The 15,883-nt window shown below is 41.1% G+C and overlaps 8 protein-coding genes across 8 annotated transcripts; 5 read left to right on the forward strand and 3 right to left on the reverse strand.

Annotated features, from left to right (window-relative positions):
- Nucleotides 1-11: 11 nt before the first annotated feature.
- On the forward strand, nucleotides 12-269 carry ATC70_006826 (uncharacterized protein; the record flags this gene model as incomplete). Its single annotated transcript, XM_064826094.1, has 1 exon — nucleotides 12-269. One exon carries the CDS (start codon nucleotides 12-14, stop codon nucleotides 267-269), a length of 258 nt encoding a protein of 85 aa, XP_064687608.1.
- A 4,085-nt stretch (nucleotides 270-4,354) lies between these two features.
- Nucleotides 4,355-5,269, reverse strand: ATC70_006827 (uncharacterized protein; the record flags this gene model as incomplete). The annotated part of the gene is made up of 1 exon (XM_064826095.1): nucleotides 4,355-5,269. One exon carries the CDS (start codon nucleotides 5,267-5,269, stop codon nucleotides 4,355-4,357), a length of 915 nt encoding a protein of 304 aa, XP_064687609.1.
- A 265-nt stretch (nucleotides 5,270-5,534) lies between these two features.
- ATC70_006828 (uncharacterized protein) lies at nucleotides 5,535-7,371 on the reverse strand (the record flags this gene model as incomplete). Its single annotated transcript, XM_064826096.1, has 7 exons — nucleotides 5,535-6,332; nucleotides 6,389-6,505; nucleotides 6,554-6,642; nucleotides 6,694-6,821; nucleotides 6,878-7,003; nucleotides 7,084-7,283; nucleotides 7,339-7,371. 7 exons carry the CDS (start codon nucleotides 7,369-7,371, stop codon nucleotides 5,535-5,537), a joined length of 1,491 nt encoding a protein of 496 aa, XP_064687610.1.
- Nucleotides 7,372-7,778: 407 nt separating this feature from the next.
- ATC70_006829 (uncharacterized protein) lies at nucleotides 7,779-8,768 on the forward strand (the record flags this gene model as incomplete). Its single annotated transcript, XM_064826097.1, has 3 exons — nucleotides 7,779-8,068; nucleotides 8,124-8,164; nucleotides 8,215-8,768. The coding sequence occupies 3 exons, from the start codon at nucleotides 7,779-7,781 to the stop codon at nucleotides 8,766-8,768; spliced, it is 885 nt and encodes a 294-aa protein (XP_064687611.1).
- Nucleotides 8,769-8,771: 3 nt separating this feature from the next.
- Nucleotides 8,772-11,593, reverse strand: YEY2 (Valine--pyruvate aminotransferase; the record flags this gene model as incomplete). Its single annotated transcript, XM_064826098.1, has 3 exons — nucleotides 8,772-9,615; nucleotides 9,678-11,388; nucleotides 11,449-11,593. The coding sequence occupies 3 exons, from the start codon at nucleotides 11,591-11,593 to the stop codon at nucleotides 8,772-8,774; spliced, it is 2,700 nt and encodes an 899-aa protein (XP_064687612.1).
- Nucleotides 11,594-12,191: 598 nt separating this feature from the next.
- ATC70_006831 (uncharacterized protein) lies at nucleotides 12,192-13,228 on the forward strand (the record flags this gene model as incomplete). Its single annotated transcript, XM_064826099.1, has 3 exons — nucleotides 12,192-12,381; nucleotides 12,448-12,672; nucleotides 12,738-13,228. 3 exons carry the CDS (start codon nucleotides 12,192-12,194, stop codon nucleotides 13,226-13,228), a joined length of 906 nt encoding a protein of 301 aa, XP_064687613.1.
- Nucleotides 13,229-13,444: 216 nt separating this feature from the next.
- On the forward strand, nucleotides 13,445-14,125 carry ATC70_006832 (uncharacterized protein; the record flags this gene model as incomplete). Its single annotated transcript, XM_064826100.1, has 2 exons — nucleotides 13,445-13,448; nucleotides 13,692-14,125. The coding sequence occupies 2 exons, from the start codon at nucleotides 13,445-13,447 to the stop codon at nucleotides 14,123-14,125; spliced, it is 438 nt and encodes a 145-aa protein (XP_064687614.1).
- A 546-nt stretch (nucleotides 14,126-14,671) lies between these two features.
- On the forward strand, nucleotides 14,672-15,869 carry ATC70_006833 (uncharacterized protein; the record flags this gene model as incomplete). The annotated part of the gene is made up of 2 exons (XM_064826101.1): nucleotides 14,672-14,753; nucleotides 14,830-15,869. 2 exons carry the CDS (start codon nucleotides 14,672-14,674, stop codon nucleotides 15,867-15,869), a joined length of 1,122 nt encoding a protein of 373 aa, XP_064687615.1.
- Between the last annotated feature and the right edge of the window lie 14 nt (nucleotides 15,870-15,883).

The raw sequence follows: 15,883 nt of genomic DNA on the forward strand, positions 1-15,883 counted from the left end.
CGTTATACAAAATGAGTCGACAAGTGACAACTGTGTGTGATCTTTGGGACGAGTGGACAATAGGTCGAGATGGATTCTGGTCTGTTCAAGAATTAGAAGACAAGTGGGGCGCTAAATGGAGAAAAGACGACAGAAAATGGTTCAATATCCGTAAAAAAATCATTGATTCCGTTGAAGACCTTCAGCTGGATCTTGGTCTCTCCCCCGCTTCTGCTGTAGGCGCCTTACAAAAGGTGCCCAACACTCGCCGCTGGTCTTTGGTGCAGTGAAATCAGGTTTAAATAGATTTCACAAAAAAAATAAAGCAAAGGTAAAATACAATAGAAATCAACTGTATTTTATTTTGTGTATAAAATGAACTGAAGATCCTGGAATTGAGTAAAAAAAAGAAGAGTATTTATACATTTGCATCTGGCTTGTAGGATTAGTGATGATAGAGAGCAATAGGTGCTGCTATTGCGATATCTGGCAAATGTTGTTGATGTTTGATTTAAAGTGGTAATCAATGCAGGAGCACTGGCCATAAGGGTCGATTTGAGTAACCTTGATGGGCTTGGGTGAGCTATCGTCATAGCATGATTTAATGTAACCTTGATGGTTTAAAGTGTGGCGTTTGTTATTGAAGCATGGAATCCTTTATCTGGGATATTGTGCAACTATGGCAGCAGGGCATAGTTGTCATATTTGAATATGCTTGTTATTGATTTAATTCTATTTGGATAAAGATACCATCACCTACTACGACCATCATGGGTGTGATTGAATACACTGTGATCAGGAGTGATTCATTCACACGATGTGCGATATAAGCGTGTATCTTTACTTTAGTATTTTTAAATGGGTTTTTGATGTACATTTGAGCGCTTTCATTAATAGATCCAAATAGCATGAATTTGAATGAGTGCTATTTGATGAACTTTGGTTTTCAATTAAGTTGCGTTTGGGTGGCTATTTCATTACATTTGGATCGCTTGGGCACCGAGCTCCAAAAAGGCGCTTTTTTTCCTTGCGAAGAAACGAAAAGAAGAAAATTGCAACACTTCTAGCTGAGCCTTTTTTACCATCAATAGTTGCATTTTCATTAATAAATATGTTATGTCAAAATACAATGTAAAATTGAATCTGCCAAAGAACTACACTTTTATTGAGAATGCATCCCAAGGATGCATTTATATACTTTTCATTATGCTAGGGTTTACTGCATGATGATGAACTATAATACAAATAGGTTTACTATCTACCCAACAATTGATTTGTAAATCATGATTAGCATGATTTACCCAAAGGACCTAAGAATAGCCTAAAACCTTTAGTGTGAGACCTTGCTATGACATTTGATATAACAAAATATCTTTTTTTTTTCCTGTGGATTTTGTAAAAATCGCTTAAAATGTGTTATGTAAATCTGGGTCTCAAAATAGCAGGGAACCTCAAATGGCACCCACTACTGAGAGCTGGTAAATAATCCTTTATTATTCTTAAATAAGGCAAGCTACAACTATCTAACCTTAAAAGCAAAATTCTCCATCATGTCAAGTACCTATTGGTAACTTGAAACTAGCAAGTTAATATGGCCCTTTTCGTACGCTCCGATTTTTAAAATGCTCGGTAAAATTCATGCTTGTGTGGTGCACATGTGTGTAAGGTCAACGGAGCTTCAATTTCTATTGTTCTGAATGATGATCCATAGGATTCCGAAATCTATCGACCTTAAAATTACGCGTTTCTTGATAGTAAACACCCCTTTAAGCTTATATAAAACTTGTAGAGAATTGCAAGGAAAATACAATGGTATTTATTTCAAGTCTCTGGTGTACATTGTTCACCTGATATTTAATACGATTGTTTTGGCGATTTTTCGACTGTTTTGTAAAGATTAATCAATATCTGTCATCAAAACATTTTGTTAAGCATTACTAAACATTATAGACCGAAAAATTTCCTATCGAATGAGCCTTTGCTCGAAGCTCTAGCAGGATTATATCATGAAATATTGACAATCTTGCCCTAACCAAAAAATCGTCACCAGATTTTTTGCTTGCCAACACAGGTAGATTTCGAAGAAAAACCCATAATTTTGCACGACACCCTTTTTTGGACATATCTCGACAGATACTCATCGGATTTGCACAAGACAAAAACAATTCGATAGCTCTGTTGAGGATATAGATCATCTCTGAGAGGCAAATGTATTAAGCGTCGTTTATTACATAAGAGGATCTGAGAATGAGCTGAGATGCATAGTAGAAGTGAGAGGTCTTTATTCAAGCAGCACGAAGGAACATGAGTGGTGCCATCAAATGGCTAATCTATATCCTGGTTCCTAGAGAGTGGTAGCCTATGGTCTTTCGTCCCTGGAAGTGGGTTTCAATTCCGACAAATGTTCTTCCGTCAAAGCTATTAGGAAGAACATTCTATCCTGGATCATCTTTGTTGTTTATCCTTGACTGGTGGTTCATGAGTTCTGATGCAGCACATCCTCGTTACTGGTTCAAGGCTTATACAATTATCCCGCATTCAAGATCAAGGTCCTATTGCTGCGGCACTGTCAAATAACTATAAATACCTTTGATATCTACACTAGTTTTGATCCCTATTCAATCTTGGAATAACATAATAAATATATTCAGTTCTAATTGTATTTACTCTGTCTATATTTTGTTATTCTAAACAAGCTCTACGTTATATCTATTATAATGTGAGGGTTTGAAGTACCAGATGTACGTTCCCTTCATAAATTTGCTCAAAATCATGTATTTTATGAACTACAAGCAGAAGATTTTCAAAACTTGAAATATTTATCTCTAAAAACCACACCTTCGTATAGAGAATTGAAAAAGAAATAGAAGCTACTAAGCTTTAAGCTCATGTTCACTTGGTAAAATCAACCGGTGCGGCCCTTTGAAAATCGGTCATCTGGAACATTTACCATAAACACTTTCCTCGCTTAATTATTTAACAGCCAATGTAGCGACTGACAATCCAATCATATGTTTCGCTGCCTCTCACACTAAGTATATAGTGGTCGTGATGTAAAGTCTCTAGCATCAACATTAGAGGGCTTGGAATAACTGTTCCCCTTTTCCGTAAAATGAGCGGCAGCTTTATACTTTTGCCACGCCACAACAAAGAGGCTTTCAATACACTATTTTGCAACACGTCATCTATCAATCTATTACGTGTAATCACTCGTAATTAGCAGTTCTTATTATATAAGGCTCATGATCTCAAAATTAGCTTTTTTTCAAAAACCATCCATCTCTCAACAGCAACTCTTTCAATCTAAAACTCAATTACTCCATCGTTTTTATCGCAAAATTTCGCTGTAGGAGCATGCTCCTTTCAAAGCTCGATTCAAAGACGATCAAAAGACACGGAAAAAGACACGGAAAAAGAGAAAAGGAAATAGAAATAGAGAAAAAGTTGTGCAAATGACGAATCCTTTTTTATAGACGTTGAGTCTGGGGGGCAATCAGTTACAAGTCTACACAGTAGCAAGTCTTGTTGGACTGCCCTGTAATGAAGATTTGACGGTGGACCTCTGGTTCAAAATTTTAGATGGTGTTTTTTTGTTGAAGCTGCTCTTTCATTACATAACGTATAAGAGAACATTTAAACGCTCACATTTTTCACTAACTGTGTTAAAAAGACAAGAGGAGATATGCAAAAATATACCTCAATCTGAATACGTGTGCAGTCGCAGCCGATGATTAATCGCCAATGATGAGGTAATTTCAAGAGCTGGGCCACATCTGAAGGCGATAATGAAAACAAGGACGAAGACAAAATTGATGATGATGACACGGGTGAATACTAAACTTTTGACTTGATACGGTTGAATAAAATGTAATATACGGGATTGTCTCCATATACCTCGCGGAAAGTGTGGGCAGAACGGCTCCTTTTTATTTGCTTTCAAATCTGCACATGTTTTAATGAACATCCTGGATTTTGGCTTGGCAGGCTCAAATGACCAAGCTGCTGTTATTTCTGTGCGGCATTGTTAGTGAAAGAGCACTGGTGACGAGTTTATATGATCTGTACAGCTTGATGTTGATGTTATCAATGTGGCCATGATTCCCTCCTTCCAGTGAATGGCATTGTAAGAAGGCTTGCTTATTGGTTGCAGCTCTATTCATGGTTTCTTGCACCACTATCCATTGTGCTCAAGAGTCTCTCTTGATCTAATTTGATACAGGATCTTTGCATTGCGCACTACCTTAAAAGGGCTTTCTGTACCTCATCTGCTCACATGCAAGAAAAAAAGGTTTCATCAGTTACACAATACAAGGAAAAGAGATCTTTAAAGTAGCAAAGCAATCAGCAAGATCAATTATTTATATTCTTTACAAAATCAACACTTTTTTGCAATCAGGACAGAATTTACAACATCGTTGTATGGATGCAAGACGACAGCCGTTTCAAATCCACAAGCGTTTACTTGATACGGCTCTACAGAGGGGTACAGCAATTTGCGCAAAGAGTGAGCACTACGAGCCATGAGATAGGATCCTTGTTTCATGCTATTCCCTATATGAGCCAAAAATTCCATCTTTTCTTGTACATCTTGACCCACGAGTGCACCCAGGACAACTAGATCCGCATCTGCAAAGTCAGAATAATCCGTGGCGTCCATAACGTGCTGCTTGAACCCATGATCGATACCAAGTTTTGATAGTAGCGTATTGGAAACAGTAATAGACGCTTCATCTCGATCAATGTTGTGCATCATCACATTGGGGTTTGTAGTTTTTGATAGTTCCTGATACATCATGATGGGAGACAAGGGAAGAGGGCCGCTACCAATGAACACAATTGTGTTTAATACAGCATTCACACCATGAAGAGCATGAAGTTCCAGTTTGACCAAATCGACATAGTTTTGGTGGTATACAAATCTCGACAGCTTGGGACAAAGCTCCTTGGACAGCTCTTTTGCCCATGTAAGCTCCAGCAAGTACTCACCTTGAGAGGCCATGGCACGCAATGCAGGAATCAATGGAATGATATGGGCATCATTGAGTACAGTATTGACCGTGTTGTTATCATACTGAAAGGTGCAAATAGTAACTAGCTTTGTGAAGAGTGCGTTTACATGATCACCGGGTACCAAGCAATCGATTTGGCTTAACTGATGATGGATATGGCATATCTCATCGATCAATGAGGAAACAGGATTGCTTGATATGGATTTCTGAGTTGCATGATGATGGTGGCAGAAGGTGGCATTTTCTGAAGCAGCAAAAGTGCATAGCATATGATGGCCCATGATATTAAGATATTGCAAGTGAGACGAAGTAAGGCTGAAAGGAAAGAGACGGGTACATAAGCATCTCTCTCCCTCTCTCTTTATATATAGGAGGGATAGACGGGCAGGAACCCGTGGATTATTTATTGTCAGAAAGAGACACAGCATCCTCTGATCCACTTGGTGTTACAACTATGTAAACACTTGAAATTTTTAACCACTTTTCAGTGTCACTCTTTACATGCAAAAATTTTGATGAGTATGAAGCAAAGGTATATTATGTATACTATAAATTATTTTGATTCTGAATAGCCTGAATACTCTTTCGATCCCTTTCTCTTCTTTCTCTAAAGCTCTTGGTACTCTGCTTCTTCCGTATGCCTTGCAAAGAAAGCGCATATTCTTCGGTCAAACTCGTTGTTGAATGTAGTTGTTCATTGTTGTTGTTTTTGCTACTGATTTTCCTAATGGCGCCTGTGCTACTTCTCTTCCAATTTTGATCCTGATCGTATTTACCCAAATTAGAGGCAGAGGCAGCAGCAGCAGCAGCAATATTACTCGTGGATGCTGATCTGTTGGGCCCTCTCCAATGCTGCGTTGTCTGATGATTATCAAAATCATCATGGGCAATGCTTCCAGTGGTGATTCTTTTTATCGGTAAGACGTCTCCTTGCTCTGCTCCTTCAAATGCTGGTTTAACCCAATCCGGTGGGTCTCCAACTGTCATGGTTACAGGGTCCTTGAATCCTTCGTATTTTTCAAATATCGTGAAATCAAAGTATTTGAACTTTTCTTCAATCATGACCAGGTCTTTTTGCTGCTTACTCAACATGGCATGATCGTTGTTTTTCTTTGATTTATTTCTCTTTGTCGTTTGAGCTGTCAGCGGCGACTCCTCCAGTAGTAACTCCTCCAAATCAAATGTTATATCAAAATTATTCTCTGTTGCTGGCTGAAATGGCGGTGGGATTTGCTTGGACTCGAGCTTGTTCCACTGAATCGATCTAAAGAATGGATGTCTGACCAGCGCTGCCCATCCTGCATCACCGTAACCTAATCGTTTGTTGGGATTCACCTCCAGGAACTGCGAGTCAAATGGTATTTAATACTTTATCCGTTGGTGGTATACAGCGACATTACCCCTTGTATTACTGAAAGACATTCACCTGATACTTGACGGTCTTTTGTTGGATAATTCACATGTCCTCTTCTGATGGCAGCATGTAGTTCCTCTGTGGTATCGTATTCAAATGGCCTCTGCTCCTGATGAGTACATCTATTATGCGTATGATGACCTAGTCTCACCTTGTGATATATACATTCATACAATGTCACTCCCAGACTCCACCAGTCAACAGCCTCATTGTATCCGCCGCCTTTATACACCTCAGGTGCTGCTTTGAATTTGAGTAAAAACCGTTCAAGAGATATAAATGGGAGCTTACCAATATAGTAACCCGTTCCTGAATTTGAAGTCAACATGCGATGTGCATGAAGATGTGTTGCTATGTTGAAATCAGCCAGATGAACATGTCCTTGATCGTCCATTAATATATTGTGCGGCTTTATGTCTCTGTGCCAAGTATCAGCATATAGATCTATTAGCTTATCCTCGATTGCTGTGTATACCTGTGTACAACTCTCTTCAAATGAAGGTATTTAATAGCCGCTGACAATTCAGCAAACCAAAATCGAATCACATTCTCTGAAAAATAGGGTTGTCGTGATAGATGAAAGTGCAGATCACCACCGAGCCTTTGTAGTCGAATGATACAGGTTGATTAGCATTATCATTAAGGCCAATGAGAGAGAGGGAGAGAGAGAGAGAGACTTACATAAGATCTGTCACCATGTACATGTAGTCATTATCTTGAAATGCAAATCGTAATCGACATAAGAATGGGTGATCCAGCTGCTCCAAGATGACTCTTTCTCGTATAATATTCTTGGCTGCGTCCATTCGAATACATTCTTCTTTGCTAATGTATTTCAAGGCGTATAACTGTCGGGATTCTCTATGCTCCACAATTCTGACCTAGACACTGTAAATATCGCTGTATAGACAAATTCAACGTGTTTGCTAGTGATACCTTGCCAAATGCCCCTCTACCAACGATTCGCATCAGCTTGAAGTGAGATAGTGTCACAGCTACACATCTATCATTATTAGATCTCTGTTTTCGAGGATTTTTGTTCGCTTGCTGGTTTTACCTCGCTCATCTTGTTCGTCAGAGCGAATATTACTGCCACCAAGGGCACTGGCTATTAATCCTGAAAAGAATCGAATTTTTTATAGTGTATGATGGATTGCGATAAACAACAAACACCCTGTTTGTCTTGATTTCGCAATGTTCCTTTCAGTAAAGAAGAAGATGGTTGTGATAATAGTAACAAAGTGTGGCTATGAACTGATAATTTGATAGAAATGAGCGGTTGTTTAATCAACATGATGGTTACCTATATGACTCCCCGCAAATTTTGATAAAGGAGGGTCCCCCTTCACTTGTTTTACTTCTTGAAACCCTTCAACATGCTGAGAACCCGCAGATTAGTAGCATCGAATTTAGCCACCCTCAACAGACAACCGGTACGTGCGATTGCACTCCAACAAAGATACTTGTCAACGGATCAAAAATCAACACAAGAACAGCCAGCACCAGAAAAGTATGGTAAATTCCGTAGTCCACCAACCTCCTTGGGTGTCAACGAACCTCCTGTTGTGGACCATAACAATTGGTTGCAAAGAAAGAAGCAAAAGCTTCGAGACTTCGTGGATTATGAAAAAGCATTTGCTGCTCATGCTGCTGAACGTAGATACCTGTAAGTCGTTGATTGAGCTTATCAGAGGGATCATGCTGTTGACCACTTCTTGCAGGGTCGAAGAAGCCACCAAATCATACTTTGCCGACGTTCATGGTACTAGATCAAGCATGTACAACATCGAATTTCCTAACATGTATCTGTAGAAATGCGCCAGCATGGCGGAAAAATGTACTTTGCAAGCTCTCAGTTAGTAAAACCAGAAAAAGCAGGATACATGCCAAACTTTGAAGCGCAAGATTTATCTCGACAAAAGATCAACACCACCGAAAAGCTGGTTGGAAAGACCACACTCATGACATTTGTATACGCCAAGTTTGGAGAGCCTCATGTAAACACATTTATCAAGCCATTTTTGGAGAAATACAAGGATCAAAAGGACGTTCAAGTTGTTGAAGTTAATGTACAGGAAAATATGCTGAAACAGCTGCTTCTCAAGGCATTTATCCCTAGTATTCGCAAAAACTTGCCAGCTGAACGCAAAGAGAACTATTGCTTGATCCTCAAAGACATTAGCAGAACCAGAAAATGCCTCGACATGACAAATCAATACGTGGGATATGCATTCTTGGTTGATGAAAACTGCAAAATTCGATGGACAGCACACGGCGAGGCAACACCAGAAGAGGTGGGCAACATGTTGGCCATGACAGACTACTTGCATGAAAAGAAGTTGCTGAGCGATAATAAAAACCACTAGATTTTATTTCTTATTGCTATTTAAATGATCTATTTTCTGTACAAGATCTATAATTTGACTTTTATACATCTCCTTGACATCCTGAAGATCTGCCTTAAGCTCTTCCACTTGCTCGGCTTTTTCACCCAATAACTCCAGCAAGGTTTGGTATCTATCGTTCAGTTGCTGGTGTTGCTCTTCTAATTGACGGGTCTTTTTCACTTCTTTCCGTAACTGCTCCATTTCTTGCGTCATGCTCAGCACCTCCTCTGATAACTCGTCTCGCGATTGTGATGAGCTGTGTAGCTGCGTCTGGTAAAAGCTCAGTTGGTTCTCCAGTTGGCGAATGTTGGCCTGAAGTCGCTCCACCAGAATAGAGGAGACCACTGCCGGTGTTGTTGAGCTGCTGTCAAAGCTGGATCGTGAGCTGATGCTAGGCGTACGCACATGCTTGGTTTTATTGACGAGGACGTCATCGCTGTCTTGATCTAATGTGGGTGTGGAAGATGCTGAAGAAGCTGCTGCTGCTTTGAGCTTGATCTCAAACTGCTTTCTCTCTTCTGCTAGTCTCTCTTTCATCAAGTGCTGGTATTGGCTCTTGAGGCCTTCTTGATCTTTGGCCTCCTTCTCATTCAGCTCTGCCTTCTCCTTGATCAACACCTGGATGCGCTCCTCCAGTTCCTTTCTGACCACATTGTCAGCCTCCACTTGAGCTTCAAGCGTAGTAACTTGCGATCGAAGCTTCTCCAACTCTGATTCCGCTTGCTCCAATCGTTCATTCAGAGAATTCGCTTCTTCTTGTAGTTTGGTGTCCTTTTCAATGGCTCTTTTGCGCTCATCCTCTGCTGCTTGCATACGTATCACCATACTATCAGCATAAATGATCAGTTTCATCCATCCATATTGTAATTTGCATATTGTGTAACAAACCTCTGTTCAGCCTGATCTCTGGTTTTGATGGCTAATGCATGTTGGCTTTGTAACTCCTCGATCTGTCGCAGTAAGGGAGCAGTTGCTTCATCCACGCTGGCATTAATATCGTCCATTCTGCTATCAGATTGCTGTAGTTTCGTCTGCAAATCAGCCAATTCCTGCCTCAAGTCGTCTTCACGTTGACCGGCTTGCTCTTCCACAGTTTGAAGTGCAATCTGCAATTCCCTAATCTCTTTCCTTAATTTTGTCTCGAGGGATTCAGCATTTTCTTTCAGCTTGGTCAACTCTTTGTGCAGTCTGTCATTGGCCTTGATTTCCTTCTCCAGGGCAGCAGCATTCACTTTCTCTGCTTCCAGTTTTGCCTTGTTGCGCTCTTCCTCCATACTATTTTGTAACTTTTTGAGTGAGGTCTCTGTTTCTGTCAGCTTTTTCTGAGTCACCAGTTTCTCGGATTCCAGCTTGTTGATGTGTTTTGTTTGTTGTTCTGTCAAATCTTGGAGTAATTTCACTGATTCTTGAAGTCGCCTCTCATTTTCAGTCTGTTTGGTTCCCTTTTGTGATGCCTGTGATAGATCTGAGGTCGCTTTTTCGAGCTTCTTGGTTAATTCGGCAATATTTTTGTCAGCCTCTGTCTTTTCCAGTCGCAGCTTCTTGATGGTGGTCGAGTGCTTGAGTTCGACTTTGGACAGTTTCTCGCCCTCGTGCAGCAAACCCTGTATTTTCTCATCTTTTGCTAGCATTTGCTTCTTGAGATCATCTACAGTGGCTTCTAAACGTTTGACACTTTTCTGAAGAATAGCCGGCGAACCAGCCTGAGCATTCTCGCCTTGATTTTGCTTGATTTCGGCTTCCAATTGATCTATCTTGGCTTGTAGTTGATTCTCTTTTTTAACAGCATTGTCTTGCAATTGTTGCATTTGATCGTGTAGTTTGGTAATATTCTCCATCACTTGCATAAGCTGAGTCTCTCTTTGTTCAAGGATTCGATCTTTCTCGTCATTTTCAATATGGTTAGAGTTAGCTTTTGCGGATGCCTGCTTCGTATCCTTGTTCATTGCTGTATCCGCCTTGATTTTCGAAGGTTTCTCTGCTGAAGCTGGTGCAGAGACATCCACATCATCCGTCTTTTTGTCGTTTTGTAATGCTTTCTCAGCTGTAGCATCTGGTGTGCTATTGGTATCGTCTTTGGGTGCTACATCTTTCGTTACTGATTCTTCCATATCTGCCTGTAGTGGATCTGTGAAAGTAGCACTGGATTTTACTTCATCTTGTACTGCTTCTGAGCTTGCTTCAGCCTGGGAATCTGCATTGCTAGTAGCTGCTGCTTGCTCTTTTTCTTCTTCTTTCGCATCTGCATCGCCCTCTTCCTTGCCTTCTACCTTATTGTCTTCTATTGTTGGCGCTGCCTCTTTTTCGTCTTTAAGTGTTGCTTCTTTATCTATTACTTTTTCATCGACTTTTGCTTCTGGAGTTCCCTCTGGGGCTTTCCTACTATGTCGAGGAAATTTGTCTGCACGCTTCGACTTTTCCGCCATTACAGCTGCCAATCGGCTGGACAAGTCTGAACTAGAACGAGATTCTAAGAGCTTTGTTGCAGCAGGAGGCTCTGGCTTCTTCTCCACTGAAGCTTTTGGTTTCTTGGGCTTCTCAATGGTAGTGACCATGCCGCTAATGGGATCCACATAGGTCTCTGTCTCTGTGTCTTTATCTATCACCAGCTGCCATTGAGTACACGTATGCCACTTAAAGAAAGCTCATGCTTTCTTACCTTGTACTGTTGTGGATGGTTGCAGTTGCTGTGTCTGTGGTTGTTCGAGCAAGGAATCAAATGTGGTCTCGACGTTAGATATGGCTTGTTTGAAATAACCGCCCCACCGTGAAGTAGCTTCGTTAGAGCCAAAGAATCCACTCATAATCGATATGTGTAGTTGCTATTTCAACAAGTTGGATATTAAATGGAAAGAACATGAACAACTAAAAAAGGTGGGATTAAATAATTACGGGAGGGCCAATCGAACCATTTTACATGTAGCCATTCTTGCCTGATAAAAGCTTCTTGATTCAGCCCAGCTTAACTCTGTTTTTTCAGTGCTGGAATAGTCATCATCCAACTGTCCAATGCTAGGGACCAAAGTTGCTTTTATGAGGGCATCTTTATTCAAATCAATAGTACAGAATCCAATGAATCCTAATGGCAAGTCGAGGTCTGAATTCCATAGGATGCTGAACATATCAATTTATGAATACGCTACACTTTCATATGCAAGCTATTTCTCACTCCTCATCCACAAGCCAAAATACAGTAGACATTGTCTGCTATCAAGCACTGGTATCTCTGTTTGTAGGGCGTTTTGGACGACCTTCTTGCCAGGTCTTTATACCAGCAAATTCAATCCTTCAAAGGCTTTGTTGATCGGCCTGATTTTGGTTACCGCTGAATAGACGCAATGATAAATAAAAAGAGGCCGGGGCAGTGGGTAAGCCATCTTGAACCTTTTTTGCCCACATATCATGTTTCGCAACCTTGTTAGAAGTAGCAACAAATTAGCACTTGCTAACACCAAGCGCCATGCAGCCCATAGACTCTATTCCACTGCTCCTCCCAGCAAATCCAACAAGCCCAGTATTCCTGCCATGTTGGCAGTTGCTTCCATGGGTTTCGCCGCATACTATCAAATCGTCCAGTCAAGAGAAGGAAAGAGTGAGTAGCCATCATCAGCGGGTTTATATCCCACAGACGTAACAACTGACAGGTGATTACATATAGCTATGCCTAGAAGAAAAGAATTCACCACACCTCAAGAAGAGGAAGCTTTGAGACAAAAGAGATTGGCTGAAGTCAAGGCCAGAAGAGATGCTCAAAATCTGAAGCCTATTCCAGCCTTTTCACCTGAAGAGGTTACTGTTGTCTTTGTGTTGGGTGGCCCTGGTGCAGGAAAAGGAACTCAATGTGAAAATCTGACCAAGGATTACGGTTTTGTTCATTTATCAGGTAACATATGGCGCATTGGAGAGAACTGAGAAGCACTCGATATTAAACATGACATCTTACAACAGCTGGTGATCTCTTGCGTGCTGAGCAAAAGCGTGAAGGTTCCAAGTATGGCGAACTGATCAACAACTACATTAAAGACGGTTTGATTGTTCCCATGGAAGTGACCATTGCCCTCTTGGAGCAAGCTATGAAGGAAGCTATGAAGGAAGGCAAAGGAAGCAGATTTTTGATTGATGGTTTCCCTCGCAAAATGGATCAAGCTATCAAATTTGAAGAAGTGGTTGTGCCATCCAAGTTGGTTCTCTTCTTTGAATGTCCTGAAGAAGTCATGCTCAAGAGATTGCTAAAGCGAGGTGAGAACTCTGGAAGAGTAGACGATAATATTGAGTCCATTCGAAAGAGATTTGTGGTCTTTACCGAGACTAGCATGCCTGTGGTTGAGGCTTATGAAAAGCAGGACAAGGTCAAGAAGATCTCATGCGACCAGCCCGTTGAGCAAGTATATCAGCATGTCAAAACTATTTTTGACGACATGTTTGCTGAAAAGAAATAAATAGAGCATACATACATTAGACCTTATATATCTTATGATCCCGTTGATTGCTATAATAAGTGTTGATCTCTCCGGTCGGTAACGACAGCAGTGACACCCGGCCCGAAGTAGCGTGAGTTTCCAATGTCAGAAAGACAAGCACAGATTGAGAAGCAATATCATGTCAAAGACACTGGCAAGTCTATAACAACCTTCTTCTAAAAATATCTAGCAATAATGGGTAAGATTACTACCACAAACACACATCAGTCAAGCAGCATCAAGATGTATAAAAAGTGATAACATGAATGGATGGATGAGAGTCAACGCTACACGATTAGATGGGTACAGATGGATGGACAAGAAAAAAAATATTTTCCTACAACTAGAACAACCACACTCACATATCACACTTTTTATATACGCTTGCACTGGCTGATGCCTTCTCCAATACTACACATCTACTAACACTCAATTCATATAGGTAAGGGACAACCTAGAGGTTTGAACGCTGCTCGTAAGCTCCGTATTCACCGTCGTGATCAACGTTGGGCCGATAAGGCCTACAAGAAGAGAGCCATTGGTACCGCTTTCCGTTCTTCTCCTTTCGGTGGTTCTTCTCACGCCAAGGGTATCGTCCTTGAAAAGATTGGTGTTGAAGCCAAGCAACCTAACTCTGCCATTCGTAAGTGTGTTCGTGTTCAACTCATCAAGAACGGTAAGAAGGTCACTGCTTTCGTCCCCAATGATGGTTGTTTGAACTACGTTGATGAAAACGACGAAGTTTTGATTGCCGGTTTCGGTCGTAAGGGTCGTGCTATTGGTGATATTCCTGGTGTCCGTTTCAAGGTCGTCAAGGTCGCTGGTGTCTCTCTTCTTGCTTTGTACAAGGAAAAGAAGGAGAAGCCTAGATCTTAATTCATCCTCATCTGTTATTTTTTTCGAGTTTATGAAAATTGAAATAATAAACATTTCCAACATTTAACTGTAGTTACAAAAAAGTGTCGAATTATGCGAGGAGTAGTGTAGAGAGATTTCAAGAGGATTTTGACAGGCAAAACTTGCTTTTGCTCGATGGTGAGCCAGTGACCCATTGAGATGGCTTCATGATGACAAGAGTCTCGAGATTTTGAATGATCAAGGAACTCGCTTAGTATGTCATTGGGAGCTTTGTTGCTTTGGATTGGCATAAGATGGCCCTTTATACTTTGCTACAATTCTGATACTATTGCAGACGTCTTCGAAGCTCAAATGCTGGATGTTTCCAGCACATTACAGAATGTCTTCGGATGTTTAAAGCGACAACACCATTATTTCATGGGCATTTACGTCATGTCATTGGCTGCATCATGTAGAACACACTGGAAATTTGGGCTATTTGCATATATATAAATCCCATGTTTTGTTTCTCATCTTTTTCTTCTTCTTTTTGTTTACTTGATAACTGTATATAATTTTATAAAGATGGGCAAAGACTACTACGCTATTCTCGGTATCTCTAGAGATGCAGACGACGATACTATCAAAAAAGCCTATCGTAAATTAGGTAATGTATATATAGCCCGACATATATGTTGGCCATTTATGCGTTTTGGAATGAGTGTACTAACTCATTGACATAGCTTTGAAATGGCATCCTGATAGAAACAAGGACAAGTCAGATGTCGCTAACGCCAAATTTCAAGAGATTGGTGAAGCCTACGAAGTATTGAGTGATAAAAACAAGCGCGCTATCTTTGATCAATATGGTGAAGAAGGCCTCAAAGGACGCGGTCCTGCTCCCGAGGAAGGCGGTGCTGGAGGTTTCCCTGGTGGTGGTGCTGGGGGTTTCCCTGGTGGTGGCAGTTTCCGTTTCACGTCAAGTGGCCCAGGCGGTGCTAGCGGCGGTTTCCATCCTTCTGATGCCGATGATATCTTTAAACACTTCTTTGCTTCCTTTGGTGGAGGAGGAGGAGGTATGGGAGGAATGGGTGGCATGGGTGGCATGGGTGGAGGAGATGGCATGCCCAGTGGTTTCTCATTCAGCAGCAGTGGCGGCGGTATGCCTGGCGGTATGCCTGGTGGCATGGGCGGCGGCGGTCGTCGTGGTTTCAGACAAGCTCAACAATACGAAGATGAAAAACCTCCTGCTATCAAGCGTCCCTTCCCTATCTCTCTCGAGGATCTCTACAAGGGTGCAGTTAAACGTTTAAAGGTTACTCGTAAATTGCGTGATGGTGCCACTGGTCGTCCTGTTTCCACAGACAAAATTTTGACCATCAACGTGAAGCCTGGATGGAAGGCTGGTACCAAGATTAGATTCCCTGGCGAAGGTGACGAACTCGAAAATGGTCAAACCCAAGACATTGAATTCATTGTTGAAGAGAAACCTCACAGTGTATTCAAGCGTGAAGGCGATAACCTCCGTATCACTATTACATTGACATTGGTGGAGGCTTTAACTGGATTCCACAAGACTATTAAGACGCTCGATGACCGCACCTTAAGTGTCAACAATACCAAATCTGTTATTCATTCTGGCCAAGAATCTCGTGTTCCTAATGAGGGTATGCCAAACTCAAAGACTGGCAGAAAGGGCGATTTGCTCATTACTTACGATGTCAAGTTCCCTACCTCTTTGACAGACAGCCAAAAGGAAGCTGTCAAGAAGGCCCTCTCTTGATTTCCTATTATATA

This window comes from Mucor velutinosus (genome assembly GCF_035048745.1).
Source record: "Mucor velutinosus strain NIH1002 chromosome Unknown tig00001547, whole genome shotgun sequence".
Classification (NCBI taxonomy): domain Eukaryota; kingdom Fungi; phylum Mucoromycota; class Mucoromycetes; order Mucorales; family Mucoraceae; genus Mucor; species Mucor velutinosus.